Source organism: Physeter macrocephalus, chromosome 20 (genome assembly GCF_002837175.3).
Source record: "Physeter macrocephalus isolate SW-GA chromosome 20, ASM283717v5, whole genome shotgun sequence".
In the NCBI taxonomy this organism is placed as follows: Eukaryota; Metazoa; Chordata; class Mammalia; order Artiodactyla; family Physeteridae; genus Physeter; species Physeter macrocephalus.
In genome coordinates this window covers 70,802,094-70,818,410 of record NC_041233.1, presented here as the reverse complement: position 1 = coordinate 70,818,410, position 16,317 = coordinate 70,802,094, and the positions used below count along the sequence as shown (strand labels likewise).

The following is a 16,317-nucleotide window of genomic DNA, read 5'->3' as shown; positions in this document are numbered from 1 at the left end:
TATTTTTAAAAAGAAATATATTGGACAAGATGAAACTCAGTGCAAATTAGTGAAGGACTTGACTAAAAGCTCCCTCTCATTTGATGGCAATTCATAAGTTAATGTTATTCTTCATTTTTCCCATTAGAATATAATAAATTAAGATATACCATCAAAAAAAAAAACCTAATATTGAAAAGGGTCACAAGAAATGAAGGGCACACAATATATATAAATAAAGGTGATCTGAATTTCTATTGTGGTAGTTAAGGATTTGCTGAAGTCAGATTTCCTGCACATGAATTCTGGCATTGAGCTTTCATTGAATTATCTGTAAAATGGGGATAAAAACAGTACTTATTTCCCATCACCAAAATCAAGAGAGTAAACATATCCATTATTCAAAAATTTTCCTCCTATCCTTTGTAATCTCTCCTTCCCATCCCTTTCCATCTTCCGTTCCCCCAGGCAACCACTGGTCTACTGTCATTATAGACTACTTTGAATTGTGGTAAAATTTTATATGAGTGGAATCAAAGGTATATGCACTCTTGTTTAGCTTCTTTCATTCAGTATAATTTTGTTCAGTATAATTATTTTGAGATTCATCTATGTTGCTGCATGTATCACTAGTTCGTTCCTTTTCACTGCTGAGTAGTATTCCATTGTACAGAAGACCACAATGTGTTTATCTATTCCCTTGTTGGTGGACTTTGGGTTATTTCCAGATTTTAACTATTGAAATAAAAGGTACTATGAATATTTATGAACAAATCTTTGTATAAATATATGCTTTCTTTCTCTTGGGTAAATACATAAAAGAGAAATGGCTGAATTGTAGGTAGGTGTATATTTGGCCTTTTAGGAAACTATCAAAGAGTTTTCCAGAGTGGTTGCATCATTTTACATTCCCATCAACAGTATATGAGAATTCAAGACTCTTCACATCCTCACCAGTGCTTGATATTGTCAATCTTTTAAATTTTAGCCATTTAAATAAGTTTATGTTGGTATATTGTTTTTGATGTGAAATCATTGTGGTTTTAATTTGCATTTCTCTAATAATTAATAGAATATCCTTTTCTGTTCTTTCACTTTTAATCTATTTGTGTCTTTATATTTAAAGTACATTTAACGTAGGTAGCATACAGTTGTGTATTGAGTTTTTAAAATCCAGTTAAACAATCTCTGCCTTCTAATTGTTGTATTTTAATTTAATACATTTATTGATATGGTTATTATCTTGCAATTTGTTCCCTATGTTGTTTTTCCCCCCTTTTTATGCCTTAAAAAATTCCATTTAATCTCTTTTTTGGCTTATTAGCTACAGTTCTTTGTTTTACTATTTTAGTGGTTGCTTTAGAATTTATACCATATAGTTTTAACATCACATTTTACCTTCAAGTGATAATATTTTAATTTACATATGGTACAAGAACATTATAAGAGTATGTTTCCATTTCTCCCCTCCTACCTAATGCCTAATGGCATTGTTGTCGTATATTTTACTTATACACGTTATAACAGCCCCTCCCCAAAATATTGCCATTACTTTTTAAATTGTCAATTATTTTTAAAGACTTAAATAACCATATTTTAAAATTCTAAAATTTTAAAATCTCATATGTTTCCCAATGTAGTTACTATCTCCTATGCTCTCTTTTTTTTTAACATCTTTATTGAAGTATAACTGTTTTACAATGGTGTGTTAGTTTCTGCTTTACAACAAAGTGAATCAGTTATACATATACATATGTTCCCATATCTCTTCCCTCTTGCGCCTCCCTCCCTCCCACCCTAAGATGGTATTATTGTATTTTGTAATGGCCTTTGACTAAAATCATGAATTAGTTAACTCTAAATTTTAAGTCTTCAAAGCTAAAAGCTCTACTTTGGAAATTCCCAGGAAGAGAAATGGAGAAGGGAAAAAGAACTGAAATACTCGGCAATAATTCAGGGAGCCCCTTCAAAGCAAATGCTCTCTCCTATGATTCCCCCTCCCCACACTTTCCAATCCACAATGGGACATAAAATCCACACAGAGTATCTTTAACTTAAGACAATTTAAGAAAGAGTGGCCATTAACCGATTTACATAGATACAAATGACAGATTCCAAACTGACTAGCGTTTCCTCGGAAAACAAAAGCATGGTCTTTGCAAGTAGCATCAGGACGCAGAACCTCCATACTGTTCTCCATAGTGGCTGTATCAATTTACATTCCCACCAGCAGTGCAAGAGTGTTCCCTTTTCTCCACACCCTCTCCAGTCTTAATTCCTTTCTGTAGATTCTTTTACAACCAGTATAACTTTCCTTTCTCTGAAGACTTTCCTTTAACATTTCTCATGGTGTTGACCTGTTGGTGACGAATTCTTTCAGCTTTGATATGTCTGAAAAGTCTTTATTTCATCTTTTTCTTTGAAAGATACTTCTGTGGATATAGAATTCTAGGTTAATGGTTTTTTCCTTTCAGTACTTTAAAGATGTTGTTCCACTGTTTTCTCACTTGCATTGTTTGCATTGTTTTTGATGTGAAATCTGCCTGTAATTGTTATCTTTATTCCTCTGTAGGTAATGTGTGTTTTTTCTCTGGCTGCTTTTAAGTTTTCCTCTTTATAACTGGTTTCGAGCAGTTTGATTTTCATGTGTGTTGGCATAGTTTTCTTCATGTTTTTTGTGGTATCACTTGGATCTATATGTTTACAGTTTTCACTATGTTTGAAATTTTTAAAGCCATTATTTCTTCAAATATATATTTCTCTCCTCCTCTTTTGGAGTCTTCAATGGGAACTATATTAGACTTCTTGAAATTATTTCACAGATCACTGATATTCTTTTCATCAAAAATTTTTTTTCTCTCTCTGTTTCATTTTGGATACTTTCTATTACCTCTTCAACTCCCCTAATCTTTTCTCTCACAATGTCTAATCTGCTCTTTCATTTCAGATATTGTAGTTCTCATCTCTAGAAATTCAACTTGGGCCTTTTTTCTATATATGCCATACCTCTACTGACCTTTTTAAACCAATGGAATACAGGTTTAATAACTGTTTTAATGTCTATGTCTGCTCTTCTAACAGTTGTGTCAGTTCTGGTTTGGTTTCAATTGATTGATTATTCTCTTTATAGGTTGTGTTTTCCTGCTTCTTTATATACGTGGAAAACTTTCATTTAATGTCATATATTGTGGATTTTAGCCTGTTAGCTGCTGGATAATTTTGTATTCCTATAAATTTTCTTGAGCTCTGTTCTGGGGTGCAGTTATTTGGAAACAGTTTGATCCTTTCAGGTCTTGCTCATTCTAGGCTAATTTTTTGCCCATTACGGAGGGAAGACCTTCTTAAATACTCTACCCAACATTTCCTGAATTATGAGCTTTTCTGATCTGGTTGGCGGAAACAAGTACTGTTCCCAGCCCTGCAAGAGTACTGGGTACTATTCTCTATAATCCTTTCAGATGGATATTTCACAGACCTTGGCTAGTTTCCTCATATACATGTGCTGATCAGTACTCTGCTGAATGTTTAAGGGAATTTTCCAGCTCTCTGAGATTTCCTCTCTGTAGCTCTCTCTTCTCTGGTCCTCTGTCCTGTGAATTTGATCTGTTTCTTCAACTCAGGTAGTCTACTGGGTTCTGCCTGAATTTTTCCTCTTTGTGTGACATCCTGGAGACTCTTTAAAGGCAGTAAGCTGGGACAATTTTAAGACTCTACCTTATTTGTTTCTTATCTCTCAGAGATCACTTTCCTTTTTTTTTTTTAACATCTTTATTGGAGTATAATTGCTTTACAATGGTGTGATCACTTTCCTTTTTTGCCTAATGTTCAGCGTCTTGAAAACTGTGGCTTGATATATTTTGTCTGAATTTTTGTTTGTTTCAGTTGGGAAGGTAAATCTGGGCTCTTGTTACTCCATCTTTGCCAGAAGCAAAAGTCTCCACACTGGACTTATATGAGGACTGAATGATATGATGGCAGAAGCAGCATAGCACTGTGCCTCAGAATTTGGTTTTATACTCAAAACACTTGAGCTGATATTGGTATTGTTATGATTATCATCACCATCATCATCACCTCACTGCTTCTGGTAGTTCACTATGGTAAATATTCGTTGGTTCACACACACTTTAGTCTTGATTAGAACCAAGGGTTGACCTTTGTCTTCACTAAAAGGACTAATGACACAGGACAATCTATTTGTATTCCTTGATAAGTTAAGTGTTTTCTCGGTAATTTAAGTGACAATTTGGTGAACCCAGGAAGCTTGGGGAAGATACACATATTAAGCACACACATAACACAAGGCACAGCTGCTAAATGAACTCTTTCTTTTCACCTTAAGATTGTGAAGCCAGATTCTCATTCTAACACTTGTATCCGATCATACAACAGTCATCTACAAATCTGTCAAAGTTGTTTTCCTAAAGATGTACACTTTCTTCTAAAGAAACAAAAGGTATTAGGAAGCAGCGGTGACTGAGATATAGGAGAACCACTGTAGGTGATTTAACTTAAAGTTGTCTTTCAGTGGGGCTAGAATTATAAACGTGACTCAATGCTTCAAATCTCTTTGGATTTTTATTACTTACACTTTTCCATCGTTGCGTTCCACACTGATCTTGGATGCTCCCACTCTGGGTAGAGTTGGGTTGATCACGTTATTGTACCAAATAAATTTAACCTTCTGCACATCTCCGACTTCCACGTCTGAGTCAAATTCACTGGAATGAGTACTGTCTGGTCGGAGAGTGCCCCTTGGGGATGGAGAAGTTAATAAAAACATACATGAATATACATAAACATACATATAAATATACACATATATGTTTCTAAAACCAGTTAACAATGTATCTCTAGTAAGACGATTGATAGTACATTTGTGAATCTAATGGTTAAATAAATGTAGACATGTATGCCAACTCAGTGGTAGTTCAGTTGCCATCAATAACTCATATTACTTTGAAGTCATCCTTATTTTAATAAAACTTCAAACATGTTATAGTCACAATCCTCCCACAATTTAATAAATGATGACATCATCATATCATCCTTTTTCAGTTGTTTTGTGGGTAGAACAATTATTTAGTGATTATAAATCAGATGCCATGCATCAAAATAAACATCTGTGGTTTTCTCAGGAAATAGCAGAGAAAAAATTTAGAAACAGAGTTCTAAAATGTATTAAGGTACAAGGGTGAAATAGTCTCTTCCTTTTTTTTTTTTTTTTTTTTTTTTTTTTGCGGTACGCGGGCCTCTCACTGCTGTGGCCTCTCCCGTTGCGGAGCACAGGCTCCGGACGCGCAGGCTCAGCGGCCATGGCTCGGGTCCCCTGCATCAGCAGGCAGATTCTCAACCACTGCGCCACCAGGGAAGCCCTAGTCTCTTCCTTTTAATGACACATGGCAGTACTGTACTTCTGAAGGGGTTCAGAACAAGTCTCCCCCGAATGTGCCACTTTGGCAGGTGGACTATTTTGAGCTGAAGGAAATCAAGACCCAGCAGATTCAAGGATAACTTTTACCTCTCCCTTAACTGCCTAAAAGAATTTAGATTGAAGGCCTGGTTCAGGAAGGGAACTATCACCTGAGATAACTATAAGGAATATGGGCTAGGTGTGATAGGCTGGTGGGGAGCTCAGCTGGGCCTGGAGATCAAATTCCTCTCCGTATCCTGTTGTCTCTGCCTGTCATGGCAAACCTTTGTGCACCAAACATTTGTTCTTCCCATCTTACTGTGGATTGTCTTTCTCCCCTTTGAAGTCCCAGACCCCTGCTCCCTTCTCCTTAGCTCAGAATGGCATATAAGCCTCAATTGTCTCACTGCCTATGGGTCTCATATTCTTCTGGGATCCCCATATGTACATAATTAAATTAGTGTTTCCCCCTGTTAATCTGTCCTATGTTAATTTGATTACCAGACCAGCCAAAGAGCCAAGAAAGGTAAAGGAAAAGAAACTTTCCTTCCCTATATTCCCATATAGTAATGAATAAACTCTTATGTCCACGACGTACATTGTATGTGTGAAGTATTCCAACATTGAAGGAGCTTAGAGTAGTAGTTTACTCACTTGAAAATTTCGTACTGCTTAGAGTTTCCTCTATCTCCAAACAAAGAAACTAGTATGTGTCCTCTAACCTTCCTTCCAGACAGTGTGACAGCCGCCTTATACCTCCAACCTGCAAGGGGGAAATATTTGCAAAATATCAGCTTTTAGAAAAATTATTCTGGAAACAGGCTAACTTGGATTCCACTACTGCTGAATTTTGAATAATTTTTGTATGGTCTTGGTAGTTCTTCTAATCAAATAGTGATGGATATTCCTTTAACTAAATGTTCAGAGGGCAGACATTGGGGGAGGGGAGGAACACAGACTCTTTCCAAAGTCAAAAGATTTCAAGCCAAGGGACTAAGTTATATGTTTTGTTTTCAATTTTTTTAACCTAACAATTTATTCTTGAACATTATAAGAACTTGATGTTAAAAGATAACGGAAAAATAATAGTGTGGTATTTTCATCAGTTTATTTCATTTTTATAGATCACAAAATTTTAGAGTACTGTCATCTTTTTGTCTAAATAATCTATATTTATCTTTAACATTCTATAATTCAACTTTTCATCACCATTGGAATTGAATTAATTTATGGTAACCATTTTATGGTACTAGTCAATAGTGAACTACAATTTTTTGCCATTTAGAGCTAGCCTGGGCCAAATTGGGAAGGGGGTAAAATTTAGCTTTAGTTTTTACAATGCAGCTAACCCTATTGACTCCCATCCAAAGAGTTTTCTTCCTCTGTTACCCAGAAAAGAAACCCAAGGTCTGTCCCCAAGTCTCACCATTCCTGCATTCTCTGATTCCCATCACACATGGAGTCTACAATCCTAATATCTCTTGAATCTTTCACCTCCTTTCCACTCCCACAATCTCTGCCATCTCTCTCCTGGGTTACTTTTCTGCTTGTAAAAAACCTCAGAATTTTGCGCAGTGAAACTTTTAACAGAGTATGAAGAGGCTGGAGCAGAAGAAGCCTCCTGAATTCGGTACCAGAATCAACTGTGAAGAAATTTATTTTTGTATCATTGATAATTCAGGCCCTAAACTCTGTTCTGCCATCCAAATTAGCATGTTCACATTGAGCATGGCATTGACGTGTTTTTCCATTTTGGGGAGGAGTGTTTAAAACTTTTGTACAGAAAAGCAATTTCACACATTTCCACTGGACGTGATGAGATGCATAGTATTGAGAATTTAAGACAAATAAAATAGGGACTTACGGGCAAAATTGCTGACATCACCGGTGTTTAGATAAAATATCTGGCTCACTGCTTTGGTTTTCCCAGGAAATCTATCAGCATAATGACCCATCTGCGGGCAGCCTTCACTTGGACAGGGGAAGCACTTGTTCTAGGGAAAATAAACAAATGATGAATGAGGATGCTCTTTTTTTAATAGTGTACCATCTTATTCCACGTGTTGTTGAATTTTCAAATATTTTAAAGCCAATCGTCTTCTGATAGTAAAAGAAGACTTTAACAGTGTCTCAACAAAGGTTAAAAATGAGTCTCATTATTTACAATGATAAGTCAGCAATTTCACTATTAAATAACATGATACTAACATAAATATTATAAAAATTAATTAAGAGAATTTATTTATTTATAATTTAATCCGCTCTCTTTTGCCTCTCTAAGTTGTTCCAGTTGCCCCAAGACACCCACCTGCCTTTAGGTGGTTAGAATTTATTTTAGAAAAATTGCAAAAGAAAGAGCAGGAGGTGATAATCAGCTCCTGATACACAAAATAGGACTCACTGGGAGGACAAGAGGCTTAAAAGTTAAGTTTTTCTCAATTTTCTCTAGCTCCCACTTAGCATATCAAGTCTGGAAGATTCAGATCTCAGAATTCTCCCAGTGTGAAGGGAAAATGCTCTAGCTGGTCAGTCAGGCTTAGCCATGAGGTCTGGAGAAGATGGATATCATACAGGAAAATGTCCTTTTTTCATGGGCCAAGAAACTGTGAGAAGAGAGGGAGGGGGATGGACAGAGGGGGAGGCAGATGGACATAAAATTTCCTGCTATGAAAGGGCAAGGTTGCCCCACAGTAGAGGCAAGTGGTGAACTCCTGAATCAGTGGACCAGATGGGGACTGGGCTGAATCTCAGGATCCACATTCAGCAAAAGCTAAGGGAAACTGAGCCAGCCAGGAAGAAATGGCCAAAGCTCTCTGAAAGCATTGCCCAAGCCAGTAGCTTGGACATGCCCAGACATCACCTGCAGATGGCAGCTATGAGCCTGTCAAGAAGGTGGACCCCCAAGCCTCCTCTCTGCCCTCCACACACACACTGACCACCACCACCATGATCACCGTGCCCAATACCAGCTTGGAGAGAAGTGGTCCAAAGGCTGAGAAATCTGCAAACCTGAGAATTTTTTCCTATAAAAGTGTCTGAGCATCACTCAAAAGGACTGTTTACATTATTGAATCAGATTAAATTTTAACTGGATGAAACCTAAAGCTTCTGTGTTTTTTGTTTTCCCCATTACCTAGAAAATGGGGATTTGGGAAGAAAATAAAAATAAAGTTAGACCAAAGAAGGGGGGGGCGTTTTCGTTGCATATGCAAGCTACATTGTGAATAAAATATGCACCCATCCCCTCTCCCCTATACATAATAGCTAACATTTGTTGAATGCGAATTATTCTATTTTAGGTTCTAGGCTAAGTAATTAAAACATGTTATCTTATTAAATCCTCCCACCAAATCTATGGAATCTACCATTTTATTTACATTTTGAAATGAAGAAAGTGCCTTAGAGGAGTTAAGTATTTTGCCCCGAATCATTCAACTATTTAATGGTAGAACAAGGAATCAGATCCTCTCTCTTCATTGCTAAAGTGTATCTACTTGATAATTATAATTTCACCTGGCACGTTACTTGAAATTTTATATATTAAATAACATAGGGTATACATTTTTATTTGAAAAAAAAATTATTGTGAAAGGAAAAGCAATAGTAAAAAAAAAACCCAGGCAATTGATATGTCATATTCAAGATCAGATTTAAGGATCCCAACTTAGATATTTAGAGAATACCAAAAAAAAGATGAACACTCAAAAAAAATCTTGGCAATTATGAGACTGCACAGAAATGTCCACATGCCCATGATCATATACCTTTATAAGGTTAACATTTAAAATAAGCTTTTCATGTTCATCAGCATCCTGCAACCATAGATCAGATCTCCATAGACAATTTTTGCACTTAGAATTATTTCCAAACCAAGTGTGAACATTTAGCTGACACATACAGAAGTGATAGAGAACAAGGTAGATTGGGGATATTTCAGTTTACAAGCGCATTTCCCTAAAGTTCTCCAATGCTTTATCACTATTCAAATAAACATGTATTATTGAAAGTATAAATCATGTGGCAGTCATATAGTAACATTCACTGAGTGCAAGTCATGTATAGTGAACCACACTGGTCATGAGAAGCGATGGTCACAAAATTCTTTAGGTGCAAGATAGAATCGACTTACTGCACTGAAAGCACTGTAAGAGGCACAAGGAAAGCCAGCAAAGCCATCAGGGTTGAGGATGCTATCAGCATAATACTTGTAGCTTCTCAAGTGATTACAGGCCACAAAGTCGCGAGTTCCTTTAAAATCAGACATGATTACACATCAGTGACAGATTTTATTTTTCCAAGTTAATGTCATGGTCAGAATACAGCTGTTGAATAGATTTTTCTAATGAGTGTGGAACTCATGGCAGTCACAGAACAAAATCATTTATGGGGTCGTTATGATTTGAGATGCAATCAGAATTTAATATAATCTGTTTAAGATTATAATAGTTATGCCATTGCTAAATGAAATGGAAAAATAACTCTAGGAGGGAAAGATTGGCCTGTAAGGGATAGGTATGCCTGAGTAATGTATTCCCTGAATTAGATCCTTGAAAAGTTGACTACAAATACACTTTCTTTCCTATAGTCTTCTCATGTCCACTTCCCCCAGTGAAAACCTGTATCTTGGGGATACACCTAAAAGTTCTTTGTTATAGAAAATGTGAGACCTGTACAATACCAAAATATTTAGCAAGTTTATCAAAAGGAAACACAGATTCCACCCCGCCCCCAAGAAAATCTCTTCATATACATAATAGTTGTACCTTCCCAGAGCCCATCTATGTCAACAATCTGAGAGAGGGCATTCTTCTTACATCCGGGCATTTGCTTTCCTCCATTTGGAAAGAAATCCAGGTGGCCCACAGTTTGGCTCATTCCTAAACCTGAGGAATTTTAAAATATGGGAAAGTTGATGTTAATGTAAAGACTCAAAACCCTCTAAAACACTCTTATGTATAGACTCAAAAAACACTCCAGGGGGACAAATTGAGGAACTCACCCAGGTAGGGGATTATGGGGGCAGCGTCTGTGTGAATTACATCCACAAATTGGGCATCGCTGGGGTCCAATCGGACTAATGCAGGTGTGCCCTCAAAGCACGGTTCTGCTGGATCCAACCCTAAAATAGATAGGATGCATCATGTCAGTGTCTATCGGTAGACATGCATGTTCACCTTTCTCTTTGCAGACCTGAGTGCAGCACTGGTGGTAATCATGAGTAATGTGTGCAAAGAAATAAGCTGGTTCTTCCCTATCTTACCAATTTCTAGGGGAAATCTCTGTCTAATTTACTATTTGCATTAAAGTGAATCTTCCTCAAACCATGGAATTTGGCCCTACTTATGGATGCTTAGTCATTGGGACAATCCCCGTCAATAGCACAGTTACAACAAAAGAGCCAGACTCTGGGAAACACTGGACTCCTAAGAGATTTTCAAGCTAAAAGAGTTCCACCTATACTATAAACTCCTGTGAGGGCAAGGACCTTGGACCACGGACTATGAGAAAGAATGTTCTCTCCAGCAAGTTACAGAGATAGTCCAGATACCCCCACCAATGCAAATGTAACCAACTTATCCAAAGTATTAAAAAAAGAGAATCAGGGGGTCGGAGACAGGGGATTTGGGAAGAAAATAAAGAAGGGAAGATGCAAGAATAAAGTAATCATTTCCTGAAATAGTCACTTCTCAGATCCAGGATAGCAAAGTCTTTCTTATAAAGTTACAAGGTTGTTGTAGGACCTGGGTATCCAACATATGACTCCATTGGCTAAAGGCAACCAGTCTGAGATTTGTAAAATCATATTTTTTATCTAATTAGCAGCATGTAGCCCGGGCAGCCCAGGGCACCCACACTATCTGTCCCCACCACTCTCGGGTTGTGGTTCATGAGGACTGGACTAATTATCAATTGCTATGAAGCAGAATATAATTAATGATACATTTTTGAGGTCTTCGGGTTTAATTCTATTTCTTCTATTATTTATGCCATTTCTTCTATTCACCAAACTCATCCTTTGTGAATACCTGACAAAGAGAAAATAGATATGAATAAGACTTCCAGATGTTCTTAATTCACATTTTAGTCACATGCAGTATTTATATGTTAAACAGGGCTCTGTAGACTAAAGATTGGTATTAAGGTCTCAGAACACACCGATTTCTCTGATCATGTGATCTAATTCAGAAAATGTGAAAACTTGTCTCCTCAGGCAAAAGCAGGTCTGCGCCAAATTTCTGTCCTTTTAGACCCCGTATAGGCTTCATTGAGTCCAACATTGCAGCTTTGACCAACCTGTGATTCGTCCAATGGTCCCATTTGTCCTCCTTCCTGACTCCCCAGCAGCGTGGGCACCTAGACTGTGGCCAATGACATGGACCTTGGAAGGTGAGTATCCAAATGATGACTGTTGGAAAGAAAACTTCGTCAGAATGTTTTCAAAGTAGCAAAATTCAAGATGCGCAGAAAAGAGAACGCTCTGAAAACTTATTTTTTAAGAAGAGAAGCTTCTCCTTTAAAGCAATCAATTTTCATGGATTTTTTCTTTTCATTTATCACGAGAAATGGCGATGGTGTAATGTTTAAACTGGTGGAAGTAGTGTTCTCTTTTATTGTTCTACTACGTAGAGGGGACCCTTGATGGATATGAGGACTTGTTACCCAGAGGTGGTGAAGCAAGTATTTGGATTAGAAAGTAATAATTATTCTTCAATAAGTGGTGTTGTGAAAACTTGACAGCTACATGCAAAAGAATAAAACTGGACCACTTTCTTAAACCATATACAAAAATAAACTCAAAATGGATTCAAGACTTAATGTAAGACCCGAAACCATAAAACTCCAGGAAGAAGCATAGGCAGTATATTCTTTGACATCCATCTCAGCAATATTTTTTGGATCTGTCTCCTCATGCAAAGGAAACAAAAGCAAAAATAAACAAATGGAACTACCTCAAACCAAAAAGCTTTCGCACAGTGAGGGAAACCATCAGCAAAACAAAAAGGCAACCTACTAAACGAGAGAAGATATTGCAAATTATATATTTGGTAAAAGGTTAATATTCAAAGTAGACAAGGAACTCACGTAACTCAATATAAAAAAACATAATCTGATTTAAAAAATGAGGAGAGAACCTGAATAGACATTTTTCCAAGTCAGACATACAAATGGCCAACAGACATATGAAAAGATGCTCAACATCACTAATCACCAGGGAAGCGCAAATCAAAACCACAACAAGGTACCACCTCCCACTTGTCAGAACGGCTATTATCAAAAAGACAACAAATAATAAGCATTGGCGAGGATGTGGAGAAAAGTGAACCCTCATGTACTGTTGGTAGGAATGTAAATTGGTAGAGCTACTATGGAAAACAGTATGGAGGTTCTTCAAAAAATTAGAAATAGAACTTCCATACGGTCCAGCAATTCCACTGCTGGTTATTTTTCTGAAGAAAATGAAAACATGAATTCCAAAAGATATATGCACCCCTATGTTTATTGCAGAATTGTTTACAATAGCCAAGCAATGGAAAAAACCTAAGTGTACATCAATAGATGAGTAGATAAAGAAGATGTGGTACAGACATACCATGTTTTATTATGCTTTGCTTTACTGTGCTTCACAGGTATTGTGTTTTTTTGCAAACTGAAGGTTTGTGGCAACCCTGCACTGAGCAAGTCTATCGGCACCATTTTTCCAACAGTATTTGTTCACTTTGGGTCTCTGTGTTACATTTTGGTAATTCTCACAATATTTTAAACTTTTTCATTATTATAATATTTCTTATGGTGATCAGTGACCTTTGATATTACTACTGTAATTGTTTTGGGGCGTCACAAACTGCACTCAAGTAAGATGGTGATCTTAATCAATAAATGATCTGCCAGCTCCACCAACCAGACATTGCAATGTATATTTTGGCACCTGAAACTAATAGACTATTGTGTGTCAACTATACTTCAATTTAAAAAAAAAAAAGAAAAAGAAAACAATTAAAAAGAAAAAAGGAAAAGAATAATGAAAGCAATTACTTAAGCACTTTCAAGTTTAACATTTTCTAAGTGTTTAGTTACCAAATCAGGTTAGCTTGTGCTAACCCCATTGTGCTTCTCTTAAAAAAATAAAAACAAACAAACAACAAAACCCCTATTTTAATCTTCAGGTTGACATTATCATATCAACTTGGCTTAGTAACTGGTAAAATTAAAAGAACTAATGATGGAATTCAGTAGAAACAATCTACCTGGTTGCTTGAATAATAGCACTTAAAAATCAGTATATTCACCTTAATAAGCATATTGATGAAGCCCAAATCTAGATTTTATTTTTGCATTTTTCTTTTCAATCAAGGAGAATGCCAACTCTAAGTAGAAAAATACTTTACCAATTATCATACATACAGCAATTTTTCTGGAAGAGAATCCAGAGAGCAATGTGCATGGGCTTTTGTATAACCCAGAGGCAGTTACCTTAAGAACGTCAATGAAATACGCCACTTCTGCTCCCACAATCCGGATGTTCTGTGAGGCTTGTGTGTATCCGGTTCGGGAGCCACTTTTCCAGTCCACACAGATGCAGTTCACACTTTCCACATCAAACAGGTTCTGGTGGAAGAGACACAATAAATAAGTAAATAATTCAACATCTTTCCTAATTACTAATTAACACTCTTGAAGCCTAGGGTAAATTCCCTCCTTGACCTACACAATATCATGCTCGCTTTTTAACCCCAAACAAATAAACAAAACTTTTAATCTGTTATGGTTATGGAATCCTTTTTAAAGCTTAACATTGGCTCTAAACTAGAGATTTGGCCATAATGGGAACTGGATTCTTGGGATTTCTACAGCAACAGATGCAGAGACATTTGTTGCAGGGAAAAGTGTATAAAATGTGGTACAATGGGTTGTCTCATTAGAGCATCATAAACTTCACAAGACGTTGTCCCTTACTAGATTGCACCTCAGGGCATTGCCTGTCTTGTTCACTTCTGTATCCTCAGTGCCTGGAAAAGCTCCTGGCACATAGTAGGTACTCAGTAAATATCTACTAAATAATTGAATAAATGAAAGACTATGTTAGGACCCTTTAAATATAGGTATTGAAGGCACATGAATAAGCTTTTCCATGATGGAAATACTAATCAAAATTTTTCTATGAACACGTTTTATTGTACATGACTGAAGTTATTTCACATAAAAATATAAACTTTCAGATATCTACTGGAAGCCTTTTTGGATGGGGGTCAATGATAGTTTCGTGAATGCTAGATCTGGCAGGAATTTTATTTATTTGAGTATTTATTTATGCATATCCCCACCTTTTTTGCAAGAAGAATTTGAGAATGCAGCAATCTTAGAAACCATCTCCAATTGTTTCATTTTACAGATAGAAAAATCCAAAGAGGGGAAACGATTTGCTAGTGTCCTGGTTAGCTAAGGATAGAATCAGAACTTGAACCTACGGCATTTAACCTTCTAATTTAATGTACTCATTCCTCCATTATAATGCCCAAAGCCAAATCAAATGCAAGAAAAACACATCTGCTTTTTGGATCTCAGAAATAAATTGTATACGCATATCTGAAAATCTACATACCTTTTGAGCTGAGAATCATTTATTGATTTTTTCTTCACTTTAGTATAGAAATCGATTACTACCCTCCCTACTCCGCCAGCCCAATAATCATCAGCTATAAATTAGTTTCAAAGACAAGTTGTGGTTTTACTGATTATTTTTAAACTCGTGTAGTTAATTAGCCCCTTCATTTTAACTGTCTTCAAGATCAGTCGGAACTCTCTGGAGTTAACTCAGATCAGCCTTTGGCTTGAGTCACAGGCAGGCCTGAAATAAGACCTCTAAAGAAATGATTGCATCTTTGCGCCACAGCTGGCCACAAAATCTGGATGAAGAAATGAATCAATGACAATGTTCCTTAAGCACTAGCAGTTATTGGAAAATTCATTCTGTTTGATTTTCTGTCTTTTAATTCTTCATTATCACAGGGCACATAGCCAAAGGCAAATTTAAGAAAATAGGATCACTACTGCTGAAACAACAGAAGCCAGAAATGAAAATCTACACAGTTTTCCTAGCTATTGCTACCAAAGGAGATAAAAGAGTAGCAAGGGAAAATAATTAGTTTGGGCAAAATGAGTTATCTTAGTTCTTCACACAGAAATCAAAGTCTATTGAAGAGACTAAAAGCTATTGAAAATGCAACAAATGTTGCATCAGTATGGCAACATCTGTTGCTAAAGTTTAGAAATATCTCTGTATTAGTTATTAAATAATCGCTACCCAGAGCCGCCAAATGCCTGCCAGCCTTGCTGGTCTGATGGTCCCAGGTCCCCTCCACCCCGTGTCACCTCCTGGACCTCCTCTGGGAACCCCAGGCCCAGTGGGGTCAGAGGATCCTCCAGCCTCATGGTGGCAGGCATCTGTCCTGCCTGGGCGGGGCCTTGCCTTCTCTGTTGTTAATTATCACTCTGGAAACAAACTTCCCTTAAGAGATTTACAGTCTCACCTTGCAAATGTTGTACAGCCATTTTTCTTCTCCCTTGTCTATGAATCCATGAATAATAAAGCAAGTTTTTCTATTTGTATTGAAATTGGAGTCTGTGATAGTAGATGGATCTGCAACGAGTTTCTATTTGGGGGAGAAAAAGTGTTTAATGTCAAGTTTCTGAAAATGTCAAATAGAACTGTTACGAGGCGGGAAGTGGCAGATGGGAGAAGACTCCTGGGACTTGGGATCCTTGTGAGTAAGGATTCTCTCATTACAACCAAGCTATTCGCAATCATCACCAAGTCGATACTTTCCAGATGTCATAACGTTTTTGCATTTGCTCTACTTGGGGTAATATGTCTGCTATAATATTGGTGGTAGGGTCTTGTCTCCACCCAATGGAAGACTATGTAC

The 16,317-nt window shown here is 36.9% G+C and overlaps 1 protein-coding gene across 2 annotated transcripts in view; it reads right to left on the bottom strand.

The window, feature by feature from the left end:
* PNLIP (pancreatic lipase) overlaps positions 1–16,317 on the bottom strand; it is a 39,354-nt gene that overhangs the window by 1,075 nt on the left and 21,962 nt on the right. The window contains exons 4-12 of one of the 2 annotated variants that reach the window (XM_007126146.3): positions 15,922–16,044; positions 13,865–13,999; positions 11,687–11,798; positions 10,392–10,511; positions 10,156–10,275; positions 9,522–9,640; positions 7,257–7,386; positions 6,047–6,155; positions 4,569–4,733 (exon numbers count right to left, since the gene is read on the bottom strand). In XM_007126146.3, coding sequence (XP_007126208.1) covers positions 4,569–4,733; positions 6,047–6,155; positions 7,257–7,386; positions 9,522–9,640; positions 10,156–10,275; positions 10,392–10,511; positions 11,687–11,798; positions 13,865–13,999; positions 15,922–16,044 — 1,133 coding nt within the window. The remainder of the gene's footprint in view (positions 1–4,568; positions 4,734–6,046; positions 6,156–7,256; positions 7,387–9,521; positions 9,641–10,155; positions 10,276–10,391; positions 10,512–11,686; positions 11,799–13,864; positions 14,000–15,921; positions 16,045–16,317) is intronic. The other variant, XR_003677621.1, reaches the window with a different exon arrangement.